The following is a 25682-nucleotide window of genomic DNA, read 5'->3' on the forward strand; positions in this document are numbered from 1 at the left end:
GAAAATAAAATAAATTTACCATCCTGCAATGGGTGCTTCAACAGAGCTTTGCATGTGTGAAAAGTGTGATTTCCATTGCATAAGCTTCCCTTTCACTGAGAACTGACAGCTGCATGTGGCACTGAGGCTTCCTCCAAGGCCTGACAAGGGTGTGATGGAGAACAAACCAGGCCACGAGTCAATTCATTGCAGTTCTACACACGGACACTTCAGGAAAGCCCAAGTAATGGTGTTAGAGATGTCTTCACCTACACAGAACCTATTGCTCCAGGAGCAAAGAGCCACCAGCAAACCTCCTGCTGATGGGAGCAACCTCAGGTTCCAAGGAACCCAAATAACCCCAAATAGTGCATTGAATATTTCTCTGTTCCTCAGCAGCCTCTTCATCGGGGGGGAGCTGTGCAGAAGGATTTCACCTCTTCTCTCCTGGAGATTTGGGCAAAATAAGGCATCCCAGATTTTTGCTTTTCCCTGCTGCTTTCCTGGGAGGCTCAGCAGGCTGAGCAGTGCCTGGGTGATTTTCCTCATCGATCTGAAGCTCGCTCACAACCCACAGCTCCAACTACAAACTGAAAAATCTCTAATTGATCTTACAATACAGCAGCAAGAAAATAATGACAAAAGCCTGGCACCAGTGGAATTCCCCCTTGAAGCCTTTTGTTGTCAGAGGTCCCTCTAAGGAAGGGACTCCTTATAAATCAGGTCAAGGTTTAGAGGTTACACCGTGATTTGTAAGAGCCAATTTGGCTCCTTTCAGAAAGTGAAAACAAACAGGTTGCGGCCCCTCCCATGCAATTCTCAGACCATTAAAAAAAATTAGGGCACCTCACTTTGGAAACAGCAAATTGGGTACCTCAGCCCTTCTTTTTACATGCTTCTGAAAAAAAAAGAATGAAAATGAAATGAATGATTATTTTGCCGGGAAATACTTCCAAGCTGGTGTGATTTGAGGGCTGGTGGTGCCTGTGGCACCTCTGCCCTGTCCATGCCAGGCAGATTCCAGGCACTGGGAAGGGCTGAGCCTGCTGGGACACGTCCCAGGCTGCTGCAGTGACTGTGCTGTCACACAAGAGCTCAGCTGTGTCCCTTCATTAGGCGTTTCACTGACTAACGACTGCCAGGGAAAACGGGAAAGGAAAAATCTGTGGCTGCTCCTGGAGCAAATGTGACAGTAAACACAGTTACCAGGAGACATCAGGTTTTACAAGGAACATTTACTGAGACTTTCACTCCTGGTCTTTCATCAAAGGGAGGGAGGAATTGATGAAATGGATCAGGCTTTTTTTTTTTTTTTTGCTCTGCATATTCTGCATCCTTCTCACAGCGACCAATTACATATTGAATCATCAGCCAGACACATCCCAAATAAAAGAACCATCTCTAAGCAATAGACAGAGGTGTTGAATGATCAGAAATACTGTTTTGCATTTCTGCAAGCTTCTCCAGAGCTAAATCAACTCCTCAATCCACTGCACTCCTCTCTCCTGCTCCCTGCACACCCCAAACCCTACAGGGATGAGTTAACAGCACTCCTGCTTTTGCATGCTGGGAAACAGCCCTGGTCTTTCCAGATCCCCTGCACTAACAAATGTCTCTCCTAACTCTTACCAACAGGCCATTTTGTCATGATTTACTTGGTTCTGGGAGGAAGGAGGCCCTTGCTGCTGTAACAGCACTGCTCTGCCTGCATTGTTCCCAGGGAATGCTGAGGCTCCGTGACAGGTCTCCAAGGAGCACAGGTTTAATGGGACCCCGCTCAAATGACTTGCAGAATTACACCTAATTAGTTCTGTGGAATGATTTATTGCCAAGGCACCAGAGGACTGCTAATGGGCTCCTCCATGTTAGACATCCAGCACTATTAAATTGCTCCCAGTTGTTAAGATAATAAGAGGTTGGGGGGGATCCTTTTCTGGTTTCCAGTAAACTCTCTTTTTGTCCGGCTGTACCCCTCAGATGTGGTTCTTTCGAAGTGGATTCTCCTGGAGGGTCTCAAACAAACACAAGCCAAGTTACCTAAATCAAAAGCACTTAGATTTGGTGGGTACAAAGTTCTCCTCTCAATCTGGGCAACTGAAATGCCAAGGTAAAACCAGATATTCGAATCTGAGATTTCTCTCCTGGTCTCCCTACCAGAAATCAGGGAGAGAGGAGAGAGCTGAAGTTTGCTGAGCATCATTAGCAGTCATAAAACCATCACAGGGCCCCAGAACAAAAGGCCTCTGGTTTGGAATCAGGGCTGCTCTCTGATAAATGAATGCTGTACAAGCCAAGGGTTCGGTGTTGATGAGTTTTCACCTTCTAGGTTGAACGATAAAAGCACCCCACAGCCTTTGAATTTCACCCTGCTGTGCCGAGTCTGAAGATCTGACAAATCTGTTTTTCAGAAGATCCTGTACTTCAGAAGCTGACAAAAAGCAAATGCTTTGTTCCCAAACTGCATCTCCCATGGAAAAAAAAAAACACAAACCCTCTGAATGGCTCAAAGTCATTCCGTTATTTCTCTGAAACGGGATCCAGCGCCTCGGTCGGGGCAGGGAGTCAAGTGTGTGTCAGCAACGAGGGATCTGAAACCTCCCAGAGCTCCAGAGACCATTCCCTGCCCATGGCTGGAAGAACTGACTTTGTCTAATCTAAAGAACTCTAAAAATATTGCCCTCTGGTAACAGGACAATGCTCTCAACAATTCAAAACCAACGAACTCAAAAACTCGCCGAGGGCAAGAGGATCCAAAAATAATTTTCTGCTGAAAATTTCTTCGAATGAGTAAATTCTGATAAGGAACTGCAGGTGACACACCAATGAAAGTACTAAAACCAAACGGTTCTAATTTATCAGATTGAGAAGTACCACCCAGATGAAGCCTAACAAAACAAACTTTTCTTCCATAGTTGGGCTTCACTTCCCTCCCAAACTTTATTCTCTTTGCGGGGTGATGCACTCAGCCGCTGGAGCCTGTCACAGGAAAAGCTGCAGGTTTAAATCACCTTCTCCTCTTTCTAAATAAAAACCTGAAGTTTTTATCCAACACATACCCTGCTTTTTTTAACCTGCCTGGAGCTGGAGAGCTGCTGGATGCTGATGGATGCCAGACCCACACCGGTTACAAAACCTCCAAAGTAGAGGAGGAGAGATAACAAATAATGAAAGGACAGAACACTGAACTATGAAACCATGCTGACATAATTGTTGAAGCATTTTTAAGGCGAAATGGAAAATCAGGCACAGAAAAGGGACAGGGGTGCCCCACACCTGGGTGTGACAGACATTTCCTGCTCCCACAGAAATGCTCCAACTCGCCCATTTTAATGGAGACCGATATAAATCTGGATATCTTGAGACCGACACGGAATATTATTATCCCACACAAAGCGCTCTTCGCCTCATCTCGAAAACAACAGCGAGGGGAAGCCTCCGTGGGCATTTTTCAGATTTCTGTGTTTTCTCCTGCATTTCAACAAACACAACCATAAGCAGGGAGTGCTCTCTGTGAACAATGCAGCCACCAGCCCTGTTCTCCCTGGATTTCCTCTGGCAGCTGACACGCAGCCAAAGCCCTTGGGTTTGCAGACAGGTTGGACTCTAACACCTGTTTCTATTACTGCAGCACCCCTGGGTAATGCACTTCAATTGTCACCATCTCCACTGACAACCTTTCATCACAACATCACTGAGCTCCTCTAATTTTCCCAGAGACATTTCCCTCATTTGCATCGTTTCCCTCGAGCTTTTTTTTTTTTTTTTTTAAAGCTTCTTCCCCCTCAAAGCTCCACAGCTCTGAAGTCTTCCCTTTGCAGGGAGCTCTGAGGGAAAGCAGAGCTCCAAGGTGAGGTTTTCTTTCTGGCTGTAGCTTGAAAGCCAAGGTATTTTTCATGTTTCCAAGCCTGTATATAAAATATGCATCAGTGAGGTTGACAGGCAGGGATGCCAGGATGGACTCACAGGCAGGGATTTAACACTGTCAAGCTTCTTGGAAAGGATTGCTTACACATAGCAGAGCTGAATTACAATTCTGAGGTTTAAATTCCCTCTATTAAACCAGGAAAATCTGGAAAAAAGCACCTTTCTCCAAGTGCCACCAGGCATTCCTCCTGCTGCTGTATCACAGATGTGCATCCACGGATTCCTAATCTAGGAAATTTTAATGTCATTTCTTTTCATCTACGTGGCTCTTGAAGAAACCACTGGGTTTGTATCAACCCTGAAGAGCCAGAGGTCAGCAGGGACATGGCTCAAGGAAGGATCACAGCATCACCTCCAGCTTCATCCCACACTTGTGTTTTAAGGGATTCTAAGCACTGATGGAATCCTGGAATGGTTTGGGTTGGGAGAGACATTAAGGATCATCTTGTTCCACCCCATCATGGGCAGAGACATTCCACTATCCCAAGGTGCTCCAGAGCCTGGCCTTGGACACACTTCCAGGGATCCAGGGACAGCCACAGCTTCTGTGGCCTCACATGGAAGAATTTCTCCCTAAAATCCCATCTTAAACCTCCCTTCCTTCAACTTCAGTCCATTCTCCCTTGTAGAAAGTCTCTGCTCCTGCTTCTCTGGACGACACTGAAAATATATTCCATGATTGCAATCAGGATGCAGGAAACCACTTTCCAATGTGCTTTTTGTCACGGAAACCAGCACTCATTTGAGGTTTTCTACTGGCCAGTACCTTTGGCAAAGCTTCCCAACACTTATTCCAAGGAAGATGTCAAACAGGATGCACAGCAGAACCTAGAAAGAGGGCCACAATTCCTGAATCATTCTGGAAGTACATTAAACACACAATAATTGCCTTTTATTGTGAGGCTCACCATTTATTAATGTGTGTGAACATGCCACTTTTCACAGCCAGGGAACGTGTTGTGCTCCACAGCTGAATGTAATTTTTTCAGCACATTTCAGATCTGTTTCCTCCCCCAAAGATCTCTTTGCTCAGTCCAAAACCAACCAAAGTAAAAATCCAACCCAAGAGCAGCATGGTCTGAGCTTTTCAAGCCTTTTCTCCTCCAAGCTGCTCCTGCCTGAGAGCATTTCAGCCTCTCTCCTCCGTGCAGCCCAGATCCCTTCTCTCCACATCACAGAAAGCAGATGTCTGGCAGGACACTGAACACACAGCAACTTCACTGAAATCAGCTCATGTAGGTTTTCCCCTCATAAAACTCCCCCTCTCCCACTTTTATTTACATCACTAACTCACCCCACTGCATTCTCACATCGTATGGGAGTTCTCTGATACTGAAATAACTCACAGGGAAGGGATCCAAGTTATTTTTGGCCATTGCCATCCCGTTTTTAATAACCTATTCAAAGCAGAAAAGGTTTTATCTGTCAGGTACAACAGTAATTCTATAACTGCAGACTTTGAAAGTGTAACCAGTTCAATGCTGAGAGGTAAAACTGCTCCTTGTGTGGCATGAAGAAAGCCAAAGGTATTGAACAGTTAGGCCTGAAGGCCAACAGCTGGAATCTTTCACTTTTTCAATAAACTGAGAGTCATTATTTACATGGTTTGGTATAAAAAACCCACCACCCTCACAATAATTCAGTGCTCTGCCAAAAAAAAAAAAAAAATAAAAATCCCAGCTGACATAAAACTGTAATTAATTGCCTTTGGATATCAGTTGCTGTGAAAATGTTAATGAATGACCAAAGCAGAAATGAGTTTTCTCTGGCAGGGGATTTCATTTGCTTACATTTGTTTGCTTTTGCTCAAGATGATTCCATTCAATGTCCTACTCTTATAAAATTCAGGTTCTGTTGCTGGGGATTCATTAAGGCTAAAAGATCTGGTTATTAATGAAGCAGAAGTGCTCAATTATTCTTCCATCCACTTCACTGCAGAGCTTTTAACCACAGTAATTACACTTTACCAGAGGCCTGTTTTCTCCCCTGACAGCTCCAAATCCATCACCCCACCTCCAGTGTTTGGACAGCTCTTTAAATCCACTTGGGATGAACACAGACATCTGCTCTGGGAAACAAGGACTGTCTCTCCCTCAGTGGAGAGAATCCGTAGCCAGGACTTCAAAGCAGTTTTAATCCAGTTTCTTGGTTTCCCAAAAACACTTTTGCCTTTCAAAAGCCATCTGATCCAGCCCACATGGCCGTTCTGTGGTGCACAGACCACCCAGAAACACTCCTGGAAATGCTGCTCTACACAACACAGAGCCAGAGGACCCATCCTGAGGGATGTTGGGATGGTTTGGGAGTTAAATTGTTAAAGGCAGGTGACAATGACATCCCCAGGGTCCCTCTGCTTGCAAGCACACACCTGGTGGTGGGAAGCCAAAGCCTCCAAAAGGCTGGAGAAGGGTCTGGAGCCCCAGGAGGGGCTGAGGGAGCTGGAAAGGGGCTCAGAAGGAGAAAAGGAGCTCAGGAGGGACCTTGTGGCTCTGCACAACTCCCTGCCAGGAGGGGACAGCCGGGGGGATTTGGGATCTGCTCCCAGGGAACAGGGACAGGAGGAGAGGGAACGGCCCCAGGCTGGGCCAGGGGAGGTTTAGATTGGATATTTGGGAATATTCCTTCCTGGAAAGGGTTGTCCAGCCCTGGCACAGCTGCCCAGGAGTCCTTGGAGGGGTTTAAAAGCCACGTGGATGTGGCACCTGGGGACATGAGGTGGCCTTGGCAGTGCTGGGGAACGGTCTTAAAGGTCTTTTCCAAAACCTAAAAGTTCCTTACAATCCCATTCGAACCAGCTCTGCTTTGACTTTTCCCTCAGTAAAAATCAAAGAATGGGAATGTCACCATTTCCAGGAAGCACAACTTGGGAGTTTTCATTATTCCTGTATTCCATGAGCACTTTGAATCCACACAAACCGCTCTGGGAAAGCACAATGGGGCTGCCTGCAGGGCTGAGCAACAACTCCCTCTTCCCCAGGCACAGCCTCACTCTGAGGAGCTTCTGTATCTCCTGAGCATTAAAACTGCCTTGGCAGGGGTCTAGGAGGGTCAGGTTATTCCTGAAGGTTGAGCAGGTCCATGATTAAACTGGGAAGAAAAGCTGGTTCGTTGTTCCATTTCTTCGGCCAAAACCCATCGCCTTTACCACAAACATAATTAGTACTTTAATTTCTGAAAGAATAAAACATGACCTATTTGATCTGTTTGAAAACCGATCCAAAATTAATTTTTAAAATATACACATGTATTAAAATGCAAACTGCCCATGCACTACCTCAATGTTGAATTGAAGAGTTCAGTGTTGAAATGGGTATTGTAAAACCCCACAAAATTACAAACACCCTTGAGCCACGCCTGTGATGAACCATATTTCCACATCACAATAATATTAATTTGGATTTACTGGATTAATTGCTTTACTTGAAATCTGAAATTTAAAACCAGACACTTCCAACATGAAAGTCTGACAATTAATGGGAGCTATTTCACGAGGGCCCTTTTGTTTCCAAGGAACAGCCCCATACCAAAGAGATGGAAAAGCTTTTCAGGGCAATGCAAAATTCTCAAAAGCACATCATCAGCACATGCAGCCCATCCTCATTTCTATCCTATTCCACTGGTGTGATCTGAGGTTAGAAAGTGGCCACAAATCCAGACAGAAAGAATTCCCTCTGCAGTGGAGCAGGGAAGGGGTTTTTGGACTCACCTGTTGAACTTCACTTTCCCCATTCGATATTTTCTCCGTGTACACGAAGGAGTTGAATATCCTCTGCAACAAAAACCAGAGAGGAAGTGTGTGAGGACTTTTTTTTTCTGTCATAAATGTCACAGGAAAGCAGCTCCAAAAGGTGGACGGGTGAGGAAATGGGGTCAGAGAAAGATGTGGGGAGTGTCCCAGGCTTCCCAAGGGGAACCTTGTCTCCGTGTGGGGAGCTGCATGGAGAGGCTGACTTTGGAAGGCAAATATATAACAGTTTTTTTGGGTTTTTTTTCCCCCAACATCTGATTATTTACCAAACTGACATTAGGTGCTAAAATTAGTTCCACGTGCAAACTGCTTTTGCTAAACACTGAACCCAACATAACTACTTTTAAAAGTACTTGTTTCCAACTAAAACATGAGAGGCTGGGAGCCAAATTTAGACAAATTTAATATGTGGAATAGAGACAAGTGAGAGCCAGTTTGAACACAACCTCATTAATAGCAAAAAAAACCCCAAAAGATGTATCAGAAGATAGAAGTGAGAGCTGTGTCCTCCCTTAGGAAGCTCAGCTCTCCTACAGGGGACAGGTGACAGCCACGCTGCCATCCCTGTTCACACACACAGAGGGAAAAAAAAAACCCCAACACCTTGTTATATTCTGCTTTTAGACTGAAAAATAAGCCTGGAAAGACTTTGGGGTTACACCAACAGCACCACTCCTAAAAAGTCTTCCTGATCATCAAGCTCCTGTTCCAAGGGCAGCTCTCCCCTTGGGGACAGTGGGGCCGTCCCTGTCAGAAAATGTACAATACCCCTAAAACATCCCTTTGCTCTCTTAACAGCAATAAGTGGTACCAACAGCTGTAACAGCACGAAATGGAGGTTATTTAGGCTGTTAGGGCATTTCTCCAGGAGAGCTGGGATTTCACTGAGGGAATGGATCCCATTTCTGTCAGCGCTGAGTCCCACACGTGACACGGCATCTGGCAAAGCACAGGGATTCCTGAGCACCCTGGATTGGATTATCAGCACTAACAACTGCAATTACTAAAAAGGTCTAAATTTCATCCCAATTCATCTCCCTGACAACTCTTGGAGTCCACAGCTCCAAGAGTTTTGGGTTTTTTTTTTGATGCAGGTTCAGCTGATTCTCTCCCAGCACAGTTACAGGCAGCTACGACTGGCAAAACCAGCCTGGAAAACCCTTCGGGATGTTCCCCATCATCACTTCCCCTTATCCATCGCCCTCCTGAGGACTCGAGGAATTTCAAAAATGTGAACTCTTCATTCTGAAGAAGCATTTGGAAGGGCAGCAATAAATCTCCTCGGCTTACAAGGCTCAGGGACCCAAGAAGGGGGGACATGAGAGAGGGAAAAAAAAAGGTATCTACTCTTAAAAGCTGCCTGTACATCGAGACTTCCTCTTCATCAAGACCTTTGTTTAAAGTTCTGCTTGGGTACTTTAACTACAAAACATGTTGGCTTTTTTTTTTTTTTTTCTTTCTTTCTCCTCCCTCATGAGATGAAAAGATAATTTAAACATCAGAAGGAAATACATTAAAGCGTGTCATTTTGATGCAAAATGTTTTAAATGAATTGGATTTTTCTGGCCACGCAGCGTTTAAGCGCACAGACATCAAAAGGAATGAGGAGGAAATCGACTGTCAGCTCCTGAGAATGGAGCTTTCTGTCCCTAACACAAAGCTGACCCTTCTTCCACCCTTTTCACACGTAGCCCATTTATGAACTTGCAAAAATAATGCCAGAGAACATCATCCATGGTTATGTAAGAGTCACAGCGCCAGCAGGAATTTATTTGGCTTGGGTTTTAACCTATTTTTGCTTGATTTTGAATTAACTAACTTCCTTAAAGTGCCCTGGTATGCTCTGTTGTTTTAACTAAAAGCACTCTGAATGGCAGAGGGAGGGGGAGCAGGATTTTTTCAGTCAAACTAAGCACAGATAATGAGTAAACCAATAGCAAAAATCAAATAAGGATTGAGAATCCAACCCTGAGGCTACACATGAACTGCTCAGCCCCTGCCTGAGTCCAGTCCCTACTTGGGATATCTGCCCCCTACTCAAGAATTCCTGGGCACAATTCCACCCTGGGAGGGAAAAAAAAATCAAATCTTTAAGCTAATTTCACTGACTGAAAAGTGCCCTGGCTTTAAGCAGAAAATCAGAGCTAAGTGGCAACCTCAAATGAAGTTGAGGAACCTCACAAGCCAGCTCCACACACAACCTCAGGAAAAGAGTCTAAATATTTAGTAGAAGTTGCCCTGCAGTTTACACAGCCCATTAGCATCTGGACTTTATTCCTCCCACCCCTCTTGTTTAATTGGCTCTGCGGAGCAGATGGCAGCAGGCTCGGCTCCCTCACACAACAATCCCACCCGTGTTTAATGAGATGCTTGCCCGGCATGATCTGCCACAGCCCATCACCACTCGCTCTCCCAAGGCGGGAAGGCTGTGCTGGATCAGCCCCCATCAGCATCCAGCCTCTCCTTTCCTCTGGATCAGCAGCCAGGTCTTCCCAGCTCAGCATCCAGCCTCTACTCTGCATCAGCACTCAGGTTTTCCTCTGGATCAGCATCCAGCTCTTCCTCTAGTTCAGCTTCCATCCCCATCCAGCCTTTCCTCTAGATCAGCTTCCATCAGCATCCAGCCTTTCCTCTAGTTCAGCTTCCATCCCCATCCAGCCTTTCCTCTAGTTCATCTTCTATCCCCATCCAGCCTTTCCTCCAGATCAGCTTCCATCCCCATCCAGCCTTTCCTCCAGATCAGCTTCCATCCCCATCCAGCCTTTCCTCCAGATCAGCTTCCATCCCCATCCAGCCTTTCCTCCAGATCAGCTTCCATCCCCATCCAGCCTTTCCTCCAGATCAGCTTCCATCACCATCCAGCCTTTCCTTTCCTCTGGATCAGTAGCCAGGTTTTCCCAGCTCAGCATCCAGCCTCTCCTCTGGATCAGCACCCAGCTCTTCCACAGCTCAGCCCCCAGCCTTTCCCTTGTCTTAGCATCCATCTCTTCCCCTGGTTCAGCCTTTTCCCTTGAGCTGCTCCTCCACCAGACATGGAATATCTCCATGGAATATCTCCGTCCCTGCTATCACTCCCAACACACCAGCACACACGTCCTCGAGCCCTCAAATGCCACCTTATCCTATTTTCCTTCATTTGCCTTTGTATGCAGTAATAAACTGGGAGAAATCCCTTTATTTTTACATCCAGGTGGAACTATCCCAGCGCTGTGACTGAAGCAATATCTGCTTTCCAACACTAGAAAACAGCCTTGGAGAGTTTGATTTATCCTGACACTTTCCACAACAGCAAGAGGACAAGTGGAAACGACCTTGAGCTGAGACAGATTAAGGTTAAATACTAGAAAATTTTTTTCACTGTTTTGGGGGTCAGGCATTGGAATAAGTTCCTCAGGGAGGTGGTGAAGCAAGTTAGTCCAATGCCTGACCTAAAAAAGATTGAAAAAAATGTTTTTTTCATCTCTGGAGGTGTTCTGGAGCTGGGAGCTGTGGTTTAATCCAGTAGGGGTGGGTCAACAGCTGGACCTGATGATGTTCAAAGTCTCTTCCAACCCTGATGATTCTCCAATTCTACCACTTCAAAGCTTTTTATAATATTTCTGAAGATTCTTTTGGGATCATTGGAGAGCACTTGCCTGGCTGCACCTGCAGCTCTGCTCAGCTGTAGGCTGAGAGGGGCTGAGCACAAAGCCTTGAACCATCCCTGGGCACTTCATTCCTGCTCCTAACCCTGCCCAGCCCTCCTGTTTGGCCGCACACACACAGAGAAAATCCTGCTGCCTGCAGGGATCACCACCTGCTGATCCATCCCTCAGGAAAGCCGGGAGCTGTGGCCCTGGGAGCCTGCAGGGGATGCCCAGGATGGAGCCCTGAGGCAGCTGAGGTTTGTTTTCCAAACACACACTCCCAAAGCATCAGACTCCTGCTTTCCTAAGCCCTTGAAATCCCTGGCTGTGCCAAAGCGCTTGCAGCTTCCTAGGAAATTCTCCTGTGGCAATTCTCCTGTGGAACGTCCTTTAATAGCCCCAAGTGCCTGGCTCTTAGCTTTGGACAAACACTTGATAAGAGAGAGAAATGAGTTAGTAAGGAGAGGATCCAGGAGCAGGGGGCTGGGACAGGGCAGGTTTGGGCCACCAGCACCTAATGCCTGGCACAGGTGGGCTCTGGCTGTGATGGATGGGCACAGCACTCAAAGCACACCTCAGGGAAGGATGGAGTCAGGTTTCCCACCAAGGCAGAGATAAGCTCCAGTTTTAGCTTTGTGCTGTCCCAAAAAAAATCCACTGAAGAGACTTTTATCTATCTAAAACTGAAGGCAACTCAGTTTTAAACCTGGGAGAAGACTCTAAACCAAGCACAGCATAAAAAGTAAAATATTAACTGGCTCGTTCCCTTAGTTCCTCAAGATTAAAATGCACTTCCAAAAGCCCCAGCCTGACTGTCAGCACAGCATCAAAACAAACAGAAAACGCCACCACCCCCAAATCTCCAAGGTCCCCAACCAAGCACAAGCACCAACTGCTCTGCAGAGCACTCAACCATTTGCACATCACTTTATTTGCCAGACAAGGCGGAAATCCATCTCCCTGACAACAAAAATAACATTTTTTTGAGACAAAGAGAATGAGGGAAAACAAACATAGGATCTGTAAAAATAGCCACTGAGCTGTGAATATACTGAAGCTGCTTCACCATCCACACAAGCCATTTAAAAAATAAAATTAAAAAACCCAAACCATTCATCTTTCAGCAGCTTTAGGGCATGGACTGCTGTTACCTGCCATATTTGGGTAGAGACACAATGACAAAAAATCAGTAATATTTAAAAAGTTACACAGAATAATAAAACGTAGATGTGTAAAACACAGGCAGAAAAAATTTAGCCCAGCAGGGCTGTGATCCTTTTTAAACTTCAAGCTGCCCCTAACCAGGGTCTGGTTCCTACTTGAAAGGTTAATGTTTTAAAAAGTGGTGAGCAAACAAACCTCCAACAAATCCTTTTTTTCTGGTGGAACTCACCCAGTGAGGTTGTTTTCAGGGAAACCTGTGGCTTCTGCCTGCAGTTTATTTTCGCAGCGTCTGAAGCCATCTCGTGTTCTGTTTTGTTACCATTTTCTAAACCCAAGGAACATTAAATAGAGGCTTCCCAGGAGATCAGCGACATGCTCTGTGTGTTTTCCTCCAAGAATTTCCAGCAAGACATGGAAGGAGCTGAAGTGAATTGGAGGAAAACACAGGGAAAGGCAAATCACAGTGGGCTGGGAGCACTGAGGGCAGCAACTACACATCTGCAAGGAATACCCCAACACCACCCTACAAATGCCTTTCTTCACATGTGAGTTTGAAGAAAAAAACAACATGTTTTCAGAAGGGATTTAAGGAATCAATGCTCCATCTCATGATATTATTTGTGGAGCAGCCACAGACACCTGAATCAGAGAGAAAAGTGATGCTGAGCTCAGCTCAGTCAGTGCATTCACAGGCTTTTGGAAATCAGAACTTTCCTAATCCATATAATAAATCAATCATTTTCTAATTAATGCCACAAATTCACTTTTCTAATCGTTTTAATTAATCATAATTAGTCAGCACGGAGCTACCTTTCTTCTCAGACTGGTATTATTGGAGTTTGAGTGGAAAATGGCTGAAATTCGAAGTTTTGCTGAACTAACCCTGACGAGCTTCAGTGAGGCTGAAAACTGGACACCTAAAATGCAGATTTTCTACCCCTCCAAGGAAATGCTGCAGAAAGGAGAAAAGCCTAACAAAGACAATCAGCATGTGCTAGAAACTCCCTGTCTGGGAAAAAGATACTAAAAAGACTGAAAAAATATGGATTAATTAGCAGGAGAACTGAGAAATCAATAACCAGCAGAGGACAGAATACTAATTAATAAAGAGAATTATCTAAGTTAGAACCAGTGAACATCACAGGCTCATAACACACCTCTTGGGTAAACACATTCCCCAATATTTAAGGTTTACACCTTTTTGGCACATACATTCCCCAGTATTTAAGGTTTTAAGTGGGGAAAACATAATCTCCCTTCCCATTTTTTTCCTTTTCATGAAGATTTTTCACCAAGCCCCTATTTAAGACTCAAGTTCCCACCACCTTCCAATCACATTTCTGCAGCACTGGAATATACTCCAGGCAACACAGAACTGGGATTCGAGTTTGATCTTCATTTTGACGGCCAAAAAGCATCTCAGTTAACATTTATTTATCAGCTGTGGGAGGTAAAAGCCCGTGGGATCATTTCAGGCCTCAGAGGGGAGATGAGGAGTAGGCACAACACTGAAAAGGAGCAAAATAGAGCACAATTCTTATAAATTTGTTTCCTTGGAAAACTCCAGGTATTTCTAAGGAGAGAAAACTCTGGAAAACTGAGGGAGTGCCACAAAAATGAAATCAGGAACCAGCAGGTTTTTTGGTCTTCTTTTCCAAAGGACCAGAGAAGAGGAAGGGAAAAAGAGTGAGAGGGGAAAATACCCCAAGAAAATGAGTTCCACATGTTCAAGAGATTATTCATTTAGCCAGTGTAACCTGACCAAGGTTATTCTCCTGACAATGTGTATGGCAGAAACAAAAAAAAGAAAGTCATGCTACCCAAGCCCTAAAATACAAAGCAGATGGGCTTCTCAATGGCATTGGATTTCCTCTCCCTCCATTTATTCCTCATTCCAGCCTCTAGGATGTAAAACTTACAATATTTCTACTTTTTTTTTTTTCTGGGTTGAGAACATTTTGCTTAGTGAACTGTTTTCTTTCACCTTACTGCGTTTTGTTGGTCCTTTTCCTTTTAAGAGAAATTTAATCTTGAGCATTTAAAAGGAGCAAAATTGACCAGAGCTTTCATTCCATCGGGAGAACTCTGGGTTTCAGTTTTCTGGTTTGCTTTCAAACTCATGTCAGAATGACTAAAAATTGGGAAAAATTTAAGCAGCAGCCCAAGACTTGTAAATAGTTGCAATCCTAGAGCCAGAAGGGTTTGATAGCACTTTAGTGTAATTACTGTGCTGGTCCAATTTACTCATGAATTCAATGTACTGCAAGTCCGCAGAAAAAAAAAAAAAAAAAAACATGGATCAATTGATGTAATATTCCAGCCAGGACTGGGTAATTTTACAGTAAAGCCAGGAAAAAATCCCAAAGCACAAAGGGACATCAAGAGAGGTGATTGTTCCCTGATCAGTTTTATATAATTAAGGCAGAGGCTGATGGGTTTTTGCTTGGAGAAATGCTTCAGCACAGGAACTTTACTTGAATCAGAAAAAAAAAACAAACCAAAAACAATACCCAAGCAGACAACCTTAAATCCGGGGATTTAAAGATCATAAATCACAGTGCTGAACTTCTGTGCATGAAATGAATGGGCTGATGGCAGCCTAATTACAGAAATGTTTGCTTTAAATGTCCAAGAGTATAATTTTTCAGGATCTCTCAGCAGGAAGCAGCAGCATCCACAGGATAAATACCCCAAAAGCCTTCCCTACAACCCCTCTGGAACAGGAGCTGTCTCCCAGTGCCTGCACTTGGAGAGACAACCACATTTGAAGTCTGAACACAAAATGAGTCCAGGTGCAGGTGCTTGCACCAAAACACCCCCACTTTTGTCAAGAGATAAATAAGGGATGAGCAGTAAGCTGAAAAAGACTGGATCAGGGTGTAATTACCCTCCTGTGAGTCAGTGTCTGCCATAAAAACTGCAAGGTTGCTCTTATTTATAGTATTATTGCATTAATAAATACAGAAGTTTTAATGGCACCTGCTTAAATACCTCATCTGCATCATTTTTATATGATGATTTGTATATTATTTGTATTTGATATAATCCCCATCCTTCTTTTCCTGGGCAGAAAGGAGAGGGTGCAAATCTATGCAGCTTTAAGTCCTTAGGTTGAATTTCTGACTTGAAATTTAAAAGAACCTTAAAAATAACTCAAGAACATAAACACTTTAAATTGCATTGATCACTCCCTGGGTGTCAAGCAATTTTCAAATAACTCTTCCATTCCAGAGTGATTCCAGACACACCAGGAGAGGCGTCCTGGGCAGGTCTTGTCCCACCTCAGCTCCCTGGGGACACAAGGCCAGTCCCAGGGCTGTGACCCCACATTTAAAAGGGGGGGATCAGTCACCAAACACTTCCAGGAGCAGAGGAGAGACCATTCAAGCTGCACTCAGCTGACCCTGGGATTTGAAATCCCCCAGGAGTTTCTGTGGCCTTCAGGAAACACCATTTTGCCACACTTCAGTGCTAATGAAAAGAGAATTACTCATCCACCAGCACTGGAAACGGGGATTTTCCCCTCTGCTCCCAAAACAGGGCTGGGGAATGAGCTCAGACATTGAGCACAGTGATGGGCCTGACAGTTTGGTATTCCATGAGCCAGAATTCCACCTGGAAGCACTGATGCCTTTTTGGGACTATGTAAAAGCAGAGGCCAGACAAAATTAAGAGAATAAAAAGTGGTTATTGAAGAGCCTTTAGGTACATTTAGGGCAGGAAAAACCCACTCAAAACTGGACCATGAGTCACGAGTTTTCACACTTTTATAAGTTTGGTGCATCTGCATATTTGGGTTAATCTCCTAATTACAGCTTCAGGTAATGAAGTCACTGACCCCAAGTTTGCTCCCTCAACTCACATCTCTGATCTGTCCTTGATCCCCAGCCCTGGAGAGGAATTGCTGTGTCTGACCAAAACGGGAAAGCAGCAGCTCACACTCTATATGGAGCTTAGAATTCTCCACTAAAGAATTACAGGATTACAAAGAGATGAAAAACAGAAAAGCTACAATCCTGAGGCATCACCACCAACACCCTGAACACACTGACAGCACCAGCAAATCGTGTCCCTGCAGCTCAAAAAAAAACAACAGCCAGGTGCAAAGTAGCAAATAATTCCTGGGTAAATAAAGCAAAGGTGGTAATCTCCAGGAGAAAGTGCTCAAGCACTTTTCCAAGGAGCTGAGCTGTGCCACCACATCCAGAGGTCCCCACAGACCCTTGGATTGTTCTTCCCTCATTTTTTTCAGGGAGCTGTGATCCAGCACAAGCATCAAAACTTTGGGAATGCTCGCTGGGAGCTGCTGCTGAACTTCTCCCTGTGTTGAACTCCTTATCTGGGGACACAGGAGGAGGCAGGGCAGCCCGCAGAAAACAAATGTAATCTCCTGCAAAGAGCACAGCCATCAGATGTTATCAGTTTGAAAAAAAAAAACAAAAAAAAACAAAAAAAAAACCATATTAAAGATTGAGACTGGAGGAAGCTCATGAATTGAATTCTTACAGCACTTCAAAGCAATTTGTGCATGAATGCAAGCATTTATTCTTCTAATTAAAAAAAGGGGAAAAGCAAGCAAAATAGCAAGACATCATTTACATGAAAGAGGGGGGAGTAAAAAAAAAAAAACCTGCCAAAAAACAACCAACAACCAAAACTCAGACAAAACCTCCAGTGTTAATCAAGCACAGAGCAGATTCCAGCCCAGAAAAGGGAGAGAGAAAGCTCCAGATTTAATGAGGGAAAGCACTGGAGAGGAGCAGAACTCGCCTCGGTGCTTTCTGCAGTGCTCCTGCCAAACCATCCCACAGGAATTCCTACATCCAGCCTTTGGGGGCAAAAAATCATCAGAGGTTGTGCAGAGAAGGGATTTGATTTTATTTTATTTTTTATTCCTGTCCCCTCACTGTTTTCTAAACAAGCCAAAGGTGGGGGCTCCAAGGTCCCAGGGGATGGATGGGATCCATCCCACCACCAGCAGGGATGGGAGAGGGATTTTTGAAATATGGTTTATCCTAAATAAAGGCAATGATCCCAGCCTGCTAAAAATGAGCTGTTGTGCCGAAATGATTATAAATATATTACCCTTTCAAACACTAAGCAGCAAGAAGTTACACTTGACTCAAATTTAAAATCACAGCATGCTCTTGTGAGGAGCTGTGATTAATAAACCCTGAATGATTTCTGAAATTAGCCGCTGAAATTTGTAAGAACTGCCCCCCAAAAAATCTCCCTAAAGGCATTTCACCTGTGAAAACACAACCTCTCAGGTCATTATGCAGGATTTTTTTCAGTTTCTATTCAGGCATCCCCTCCTCAGCCAGGGGAGGAGCTTTTTGCAGTTATTTCAATGCCAGGGATGCTCTTGGCTCCAGAGTCCCACAAATTCAAGCCACACATCCTTGGAGTCACTGCAGGAGGAGAGTTCTGCTGGGTTATCCCAGATTTCCCACTGCTCATCCTCGAGTTTTCCTGCAGCTTCAGCTCTCCTTGGGAAAAGTGCCCATTTGGGGCTTTTTATCAGGTTATTGTTACTATTCAAAGATTGAGGAAAACGTGGGAGAGTCATCACAAAGATCACAATGCAGAAAAGCTGCAGAGCAAAGAGAAAAGAGGAAAAGCAAACCAGCTTTCAGGATGTTTAGAAAGAGCCTGGGCTCTTTTGGAAGATTGTTTTTTCCTCTGTTCTGAGTTGTTTTTACCTCCCCAGTGCCAACTTCCAAGTCCAGGAACAGACTGGGCTGAGAACTGCCCAATCCCAGCTGTGGAGGATGGAATTAATACCTCAAATTGAAATCAGATTCACATTTTGCAACCTAAATCACACCAGATCTCGCTACAGACCTGTAAGCACAGCGCTGGGACCCTGCCCATCCACACAGTCTTGTCATTTCTGGCCAACAAAGCACAACATCACGAGGACAGGGCAGGCAACAGAATGTGGGAGCAGATTTCTACCGTAAAAAAACGGGATTTAAACTGGAGGGAAGCAGCTTTTCAGGAAAAAAACCCAGTGCAGGAAGTCGACAGCGGTAGCATTAATTCCTTTCCTGATGTGATGTCATTGCCAGTTGGGTTGTACCTATTAGAAAGATCAAAAAGGCCTCAAGTGCACACACACTGTTAAAATTCAAGCAGTGACAAGGACAATTATTATTTTTCACTCCCTCTATAAATATTATCACAAGCTGCTGTTTCACAAAACATTTACCAACTACGAAGCAAATCCACTGCTCCTGGTAAATGAACACAAACCAATTTCTCTTGCAAAACAGGAGAGAATGAGTTGACCTCTTTTTTAATCTCCAGTCGTGTTTAACTTTGTCTAAACACAATATTTTGGAATCTCTGGAGAAAAGGCAGCTCCTTTACCCCAAACAAATCTCTGCTGCGATTTCCTTCTCTGAACTCTCTGATTCGAGAAGCACTTGTGCTCATCATGGGTAGTGTCATCTTCATTAAAGATAATCAAGAATCCCCAGGCAGATTATTTGCACTCGAAATTAGATGTTTGGTAATATTTCAACGGCTCCTAACATCCATTCATATTTAATTCTCCAGGACGCTCCAATGCACATCAAATGTGGAATGTTTTCCAATCTGAGATCGCTCGGAGCACGAGGCCAGCAGGACTGAGTGGCAAACCTGAAATTGAATTAAGGATTTAAGGCTGGATAGAGACCACCTCCAGCTCAGCAACTAAAGAAATTCCCTTTCTTTTGCCTTTCTGTGCAATTATCTGTGTGTTGCACATCTGTCTGAACACGCAGCAACGACACCATAATCCACTTTGGGATCGGGATTAGCGAGTTCAGGCTCCAAGGAGAAATAAAGGCATTAGCACTGCTTTGAATGGAGAATGGAGATTAATGCTGCTCAGGGAATGAATATTCCTGTTGTCTCACAGTTACTCCTGCACTGGTAGCAGATTTGATTGTCAGGAAGTGGAAGGGAAAAAAAAAAAAAAAAAAAAAAGACTTAATGGGCTGAAAAATTGTCATTATGCTGATAGTGATAATTTATCTTCACAAATTAATGAATAGATTTCCACTTTAATAAATTGCTGGTACCCAGGAATTAACTTAGGTCTCTGTTTCAGCATGGAATCTGTATTTTAATTTCCAGATTCCATGTGTGTTTTCACAATGGGAACTGACAGACACTGAGCAGCTCAAAACTCCTGTCTCACCTCCCCAGGTGGATTTTTATTCTGCTTTTTCACTCAGAACAAGGACACAAACACAAAGCTACAAAACCAAGAGCGTCAGGAAACATAAAGCTTCAAAACATACCAAAAAGTGACGCCCATCCTTAAACACAGGATGAAAACTAAGGAAGGGTGTGAATTACAGGGTCAGAATGAACTGAAAGAATATTGAATTTCTTATGAAGAAAATATAAATTATGGAAATTCTCAGAGCCATGCAAGGCAATTCCTTTCTCCAGTTTCTCATAACACATTAAATCAGGGTGATAAATTAGGAGATGTGCTCCTGTTTCTCACTTGCAAATGAATGAAGAGTAAGCGGCAACAGGAAGCAGCTGCCTGTGTCTTGCTGTGTGTTAAGTGGTAAGAATTTAGGCAAAATTTAAACTAAAAACGCCAAAGTGGCCATTATAACAACATCACTGAACCCCGAGCACCCACCACCACCAATCCTCACTGTCTTTCCCACAGCTCCTGGCTCTGCAGCCCCTCATCCCCCCTGTGCCAGACTTGGCTCCCTTCTCCTCATGTCATCCCCAAAACACTTCCAGTCTGAGCATCATCTCATGGAAATATAAATTATCCACACAGAGAAGGTCCCACGCTGTGTTTGGGTTTACTCTGCTCCACATGTTCAGAGTTAGGAGGAGGTGAGCCCTGCATCAACCCAAAAAATGTGGAATGCCAACCAAATGCTCCCCAAACACCAAATCAGGGATTAATAAAGGATAATTACTGGATTCTAGGTGAGTTTATGAGTACATTCTGATTGATAAACGCAGCAATCACTAACTGCTTAAGTTAACTGGATATTTTTTCATGTATTTGCATCTAATTTCCACCATTATTTATGACAAGCTACTATTTCTATAGAAGTGATTGGATCCTCTCAATTAAATAATAAAAAGAAGAGCAGGAGATTCCCACAACGAAGCTACAAAATACATCAAGTGTAGGAGAAACTGGGGGAAAGAAGGTTTCTGAATTAATTTTGATGTGTTCCTTGTGGAGAGAGGGGACACAACAAGACAAGTGGTTTCTACAGTGTCAATGCCATTTTTAAGTTTACAAGTTGCAAAATCAGTTTTGTTTTTAGAGTTTGGCACTGATCCTGATCAAGCACTAAAACTGCCCTGAAAGACAAAACCAAAACCAAGCCACACAAAACACCACCACCCAACCTGAAAGAGTCAAATGCTGACAAAGCCCTAATGAAAACACATATATTGGTTTAAAAACAAAAAACCCAAAGCTGCATTTAACACAGACCCACTTATTTATCAGTTGTTGTTCCACTTGCTCTGAAGATTCATTTTACATTAATTTTACACTCCTGAATTTAAAAAAAAAAACAAACTTGCTTTGATATTCATGGAATCCCAGACTGGTTTGGGGTGGAAGAGACCCTCGAGGCTCATCCAGTTCCAGCCCATGCCATGGGCAGGGACAGCTTCCACCAGACCAGGTTGCTCCAAGCCATTATTCAGGAGATAAAACCTGATTCTTTCACTTAGCTTCAAGTAAGAAGATGAAATATTCTGCATGGAAACATCAGGAGGAGAAAACAACGCTTGGCAATGGCACTGATGAGCTGGAAACACTTCCAGGACCAACAGGGACATGGAAAGCACACGAGGTCCCCATCTCAGACTGTTCCTACAACTTCCCCGTCCAGGTATTTAAAACTTCCCAGGAAAACATCAGGCAAAGCTCTGTGACACCCCCAGGTGCTGCAGCAGGAGCAAACATCCCCACCCGGCTCAGAAACTGCACCCTCAGCAGCCACAGCTCATTCCACAACTCAGGATTCCATCAGGATTTATCCTTCACATCAAAACCAGCCCTGAGATTCAAACCATTGATCAAAAAAAAAAAAGGCCTCCAGCTACACCAAGGTCTGACCCCTGCATGAGGCACTCATTTAAGGGTTGGACTCCACGATCCTTGTGGGTCTCTTCCAACTCAGAACAATCTGTGATTTTATTTCCTTCTCTTTTAAATATTTATCCTCTTTGCCACGCCTTGGGACGATTGTTGCTCACCACAGAGGTTACAGGGATGTTAACAGGCACCAGAAGAGGCTGCTCAGATTTCAATTCCTCCACCAAAAAAAGACATATTTCTACTCTCTTCTCCACAGGGACATTTTTAGCCCACAGCGGTAGAGGAGGAGGCACAGCCATGGGCAGATGTGAGGAGTCCACGACCTGCAGCTCAGCTGAGAGCAGAAGAGCTGAAAACAGCCTCCAACCACCCGGTTTCTGGGATGGGATAGAAATGTACTGGGCAAAGGGAAAAAAAAAAAAAAAAAAAAACAAACAAAAAAAAAAAAAAAAAAAAAAAAAAACACAAAAAAAACAAACCACAAACAAAAAAAAAAAAACCAAAAAACAAAAAACAACACAAAAGACAAAATTGCCATCATCTCGCCCAGACAGGAACAAAACCTGGCCCCACATCTCACAGAACAAGAACTTCTGCTCAGATTTTACAACTCCATAATTCATTACCACATTCGTTGCAGCAGACTTTTTATTTTAAATATGAGCTACCCACCCCACCCCCTCCCTCAAAAATAAAAAAATTTAAAAAAAAAAAAAAAAAAGCTCCTTAAATTTCCCTTTCAGTGAGGTATTACTGTATTTCCTTGCCCTTGGAGAGTTTTATCTGGGATTACACACATGTACCAAAACACAGCTGTTCCACTTCTTGGCTCCTTTATTTTATTTTTTTTTTCCCAGAAAAAAACCTGCCTCTATCAGGCACCCAATTAGCTGCTCACTATCAAAAGGCTCCTTGGGCCTTTCATCTGCTTGAAAACTGGATTCAAGTGAGAGGGTGTCATGGAAACTGTGGCTGGGGTCATTTCCTGTTGCAGTTTCTTCAGTCACCAAAAATAAAATAGCAATAACAATAACAGAAGGGTTTTTGGCTGATTTAAAAAAAAAAAAATTAGTATTTGTTATCCCAGCTTGCAAAACAGTGTGAAAAGGAAAATTATATTATTTTTCATGAGAAATCTTTATCTGACAAAGCAGAAATTGATTTCGGTTCAATGTTCAACGCGCTCTGAAAAATTTGAGGATCACTTGCAGAACACAAAAGTTGAAGCAAATATGCAGTGAAATTCAAAAAGAATTTAAAATTAAAAGCCCAGCTCACAATACTACCACAGAGTGTTTGTTTCTCTCAATATTTCACTGAGCAAATGGGAAAGAAAATGAAAGCTAATTATATAGGAGACTCTAACTAATGAGCTAAGGACAGCACTGAAAATTAAAACAAAAAAATGAGTAAGTTCATGAACCAGGGAGCCTTTTGGCCTTAAAAATGAGTCATAAATAGAGGCAATTAAAAATAAGAAAACTTCTGGTTTTTTGCCAGATTTTCTTCTATTTTGATGAAAAAAAGAGGGGAAAAGTCCATACATTTGCACACATTCCCATGAAACAGATTTCTTTTAAACACGGAGTTAAGTGGGGGGATAACCAGGAAATACAAATCAATTCTTCTTTAGGAGAGGAATTAAATCACAGCTCTGATTTCTGTGAGAGCTTTTCTTTGGTGAGAGGAGACTGAGGAACACCTGGCACCCACCCATTTATGAGCACATCTAGGAATGTCCTCACTTGGTTTATGCAGCAAACACCACGAGTTCACCTAGCAAAAAAGGTCTTGGGTGCCTCATCTCCAAAAGCTTCTTCCAGTTCTTCAGATAAATCCTCCCTCAGCTCGACGACAGCAGCGCAGAACATCTTGGTGGATCCTCACACAAGGAATGCTTTCGAGTCCCAGAAGAGCAGAGCCCAGCCCTCTGCCTTTCACCTCATTCCTGCTCACCGTGGTGTTCCTCTGGCAGCATCTTCCACCTGAATTCCCTCCCAGCCCCTCTGAGGGCTCCTGGCTGCAGCCCAGCCCTTGGTTTCACCCTCAGCCACCACACAACCAACTGCTCTGCCCTTGCAGAAGCTGCAGATGCTCAACTCAAACCAGGCAGAGTAACTTCGGCTCTCTCCTGATGCGGCGGAGTTTCCAGCGTGGAAAACCGAGGGCAAACTCGTGGATGAGATGGAGACAGACAGCTGGAGGCCAAGGCAAGGAGGGAGGTGAGGTTCACCACAGGCATTGTTGACATCCTCACACATCTGCCTGGAGCTCCTCAAGCTGCCCCTGGATCTTTCCTAGGGAATGCAGGAGCGGTGTTTGCTCACTGACCTCTCCCAGCAGGGATGGCTCAGCTTGGACAGCAGCAGGAATTTCTGCATGGGAAGGCTGCTCAAGCCTTGGCAGGGGCTGCCCAGGGAGGTTTGGAGTGCCCATCCCTGGAGATCTCACCTGGAGGTGACACTCAGAGCTCTGGGCTGGGAACAAGGTCTGCATCAGGCACAGCTTGGGCTCCAGGGGCTCGGAGGGATTTTCCAACCTTCAAGATTCTGGGATCCCAGCAAACTAGAAACCCAACTCCAATCACATCTATCCAATTTCTAATTTAATTAAAGAGGTGCATTTTCTTGCATATGTTCCTCCACTCTTTGGTTTTTGGAAGTTTGGTGTTTTTTTGTTAATCATCTTCTCTCACTTCATCTTGACTCAGCAATTTCCAAACTGGAATAGATTTCCCAAAGCTTTTGCAGGAGCTGAAACTCTCTCTGCTTGCAGCCACAAAAGCACCACATGCATTAGGAATAACACAAAAGGAGATATCTTTATCAGACAATCCAGGACTTTTTGTTGTTGTTGTTGAAGATTCACTATTTTTGTTAATGGAAAGTTAAATATATGTGCAATAAATTCTTGTTCTCGTCAAGATTATTGTCAGGTCAGGCTGAACATACCCATGACCTTATTTCTGGAGGATGAAATGTAAAGTTAGAAAAAGCTTTTTTTTAAAGAGCCACAGACAGGAAACAAAATGTAGCTGAGAGATTAAACAGAAGCTGAAATACAACATCAAGTCTCAGCTAACAAAAATAATAAATAAATCCAAAGCTGTTATAGGAAGTGGCCATTACAGACAAAGCTGAGAAATAAAGGGTGCCACTAGAGGACACGAAAAGAACCACACTCGCCCGTCAGGATGTGAGATGAGAAAAGAAAGAGAAAGTTTATTATGGTTTGGAGTTTAAATAGGGTTCAGAATTCGATCAGGGATTGGGGAACCAGAGTAACACCTCTCTGACCCCAGTGGCCAATTTATAAGTCCATCAGCTTGTCCTTCTCCCTGGATGGGAATGTATTATTCACCAAGCATCACTCTTTGTTGCTCTTACAATTCCCTAGAAAGCTTCAGCAGAAATGTAAAGTACCAGGAGACAGAAAACTCAGGGCGCCCTAAAGGGCTGGAGCAAAGGTGTCCCAGTGCCCCCAGGTGTGGATGCCCCATCCCGGCTGTGATTCCCGGGAAATCACTGGGAATGCAAAGCCCCAGCTGGACCAGGAGGAACCGCACGGTTCACAGCCCTCCCCCAGCCCCATTATTCTCCACTCAAGCTGAAAGCCACAAGGGCTTTTTTTTTTTTTCCCTCCGTGTCAGGCAGACTTGGGAAGCTCGGCAGGAATTGCTGAGGGATCCAGGAAGGCACAAAAGGCTCCTGCCACAAAGAGCCCTTTCATCTGCGCCGTGTGTCCATTAAACACATCCTGCTAATGTGCCCGCGTTTTATAAAGTGATTATAAAGTGAGGGCTCAGTCACTGACTCAACTGCACAATAAGATTTTTTTTAAGTCTGTCACTGGAAAACTGGGATTTGAAAAAAACTGGGAATGCCGCGCAGCTCCTCTGAGCAACACTCGGCTGAATGTGGATTTTGTAGGGTTTAAGGCTTTCATTTCTTTATTTGGGGACACTCAGACACCTCACACTCTTCAGGAAAACATGGAAAAAAGGATTCAAGCCTTGACAGTGTTCCTGCACCAGTCATGATGCTCTGAGGACACTGGAATCGCTGGTTTGACAGGTTGGAAAATAAAAGTTAATAAATAAATAAACTGCAGAAACAATAGCTCATTCCTCGCGTGGATCAGGATGAACTGG

At 44.0% G+C, this 25682-nt stretch overlaps 1 protein-coding gene across 1 annotated transcript in view; it reads right to left on the bottom strand.

Annotated features, from left to right (window-relative positions):
- CACHD1 (cache domain containing 1) overlaps positions 1-25682 on the bottom strand; it is a 92704-nt gene that overhangs the window by 55053 nt on the left and 11969 nt on the right. Inside the window, exon 2 of the mRNA XM_066325348.1 lies at positions 7610-7672. Within this exon, the coding sequence (XP_066181445.1) occupies positions 7610-7672 (63 nt within the window). The remainder of the gene's footprint in view (positions 1-7609; positions 7673-25682) is intronic.

Source organism: Sylvia atricapilla, chromosome 9 (genome assembly GCF_009819655.1).
Source record: "Sylvia atricapilla isolate bSylAtr1 chromosome 9, bSylAtr1.pri, whole genome shotgun sequence".
Lineage (NCBI taxonomy): Eukaryota > Metazoa > Chordata > Aves > Passeriformes > Sylviidae > Sylvia > Sylvia atricapilla.